Source organism: Arachis ipaensis, chromosome B7 (assembly GCF_059453495.1).
Source record: "Arachis ipaensis isolate K30076 ecotype BB chromosome B7, ASM5945349v1, whole genome shotgun sequence".
Classification (NCBI taxonomy): domain Eukaryota; kingdom Viridiplantae; phylum Streptophyta; class Magnoliopsida; order Fabales; family Fabaceae; genus Arachis; species Arachis ipaensis.
Genome location: NC_142442.1, coordinates 6,941,443 through 6,942,947, shown reverse-complemented (window position 1 = coordinate 6,942,947; position 1,505 = coordinate 6,941,443). Strand labels below are relative to the sequence as shown.

The following is a 1,505-nucleotide window of genomic DNA, read 5'->3' as shown; positions in this document are numbered from 1 at the left end:
ATGTTCTAACCGATTCCTCTTCTTTGTGTGGATGTGTTAAAAAATACTCCAATTTCGCTCACAATCAGAAAAACTACAAGTTTGACTTAAAACACGAATGGCTAACTTTTGTAAATTTGGTGCTCCAGTTCCATAAGACTCCCACCATTGGTCTTAAAATCAAAAGAGGCAATGCATTATAATTAGCCTTTTTAAATAAATAAATGAATAAAAAAAGATAAAACTAAATAAATATATTTACCTGGCATCACTGTGCTTCATTCACGCAGTGCAGATTGTCTTCCAAAATCATCTTCAGCATTAGAATATATTCTCTTCTCACTTGTCAACTTAGTATTCAATTCTGGATCATCATATGAATATTTCTCAATTACATCTAGTAGGCCAGAAGTGATTTGCTTATGTTTTTTAAATTTAGCAGCGTTGAATCGAAAAGCAGGGTTTAACCAATAGCCAGCAGCATGAAGATTTTTTTTAAGTTGTGAATCCCAACGAGTATCCAAAATCTTCAAGTAAGGCTCCACAATCTTCTTTCTTCGTCGAAACCTCTTCACCATCTCTTCTCTAGCCATATTAAAAGCTTGATAAAGAAAACCCATTGCAGCTTTATCTTCACTATCCACAATACGAAGCACACGAACAAGTGGCTCAGTAAGCTTGACAACATCTGTACATTGATTCCAAAACTTAGAGTCTAAAATTTGATCCACAAATGTTTTAGCTTTAGCTTCTTTGGAGTAGGCTGAGATTGTCCATTCTTTAGAAGTTACCATAGCTCTTAATGCATCTTTTTGAGCCAAAATACTTTGTAAAACTATGAAATTGGTAGCAAAGCGAGTTGGAGCTGGACGAAGTATTTCTCGTCCACCGGTAAACTTCCTCATAAGATACAGTGGATGACAATGATTATATATGTATTTAGTAATCTTTGAAGCATGTGAAACTGTCTCACTGACTTTATTCAACTTTTCAATATCTTGCAACATCAAATTAATACAATGCGCATCACAAGGAGACCAATACAACTTAGGAAATTTAGCTTCCAACAACCGTCCAGCAGCAACATAATTTGCAGCATTGTCTGTCACTATGTGAACAACATTTTCAGGACCGACAAAGTTGACAACATCCTTAAAAAGCTTAAATAATAATTCAGCAGTTTTGGAGGCATGAGAAGCATCAACAGACTTTAGGAAGATAGTTCCTTTAGGACAATAAACCAAGAAGTTAATTAAAGTGCGCCTACAACGATCAGTCCATCCATCAGCCATGATAGTACATCCAGTTCGCTTTCAAATTTCATGATACTGTTCAATCATCTTTTTCACATCCTCCACCAACTTACTCAACAAATACCCACGAACTCTACCAAAGTTTGGACCTTTATATCCTGCACCCATGTTTGCAATAGCATCAATCATTGGTTGGTAATATGCTGAATTAACTGCATTAAATGGCACAGAAGCATCAACCATCCACTTTGCAATGGCAATGTCACATTTTTC

General features: G+C 35.7%; 1 protein-coding gene across 1 annotated transcript; it reads right to left on the bottom strand.

The window, feature by feature from the left end:
• Nucleotides 1-257: 257 nt before the first annotated feature.
• Nucleotides 258-1,271, bottom strand: LOC148550248 (uncharacterized). The gene has a single exon (XM_088494389.1). It carries the CDS (start codon nucleotides 1,269-1,271, stop codon nucleotides 258-260), a length of 1,014 nt encoding a protein of 337 aa, XP_088350515.1.
• Between the last annotated feature and the right edge of the window lie 234 nt (nucleotides 1,272-1,505).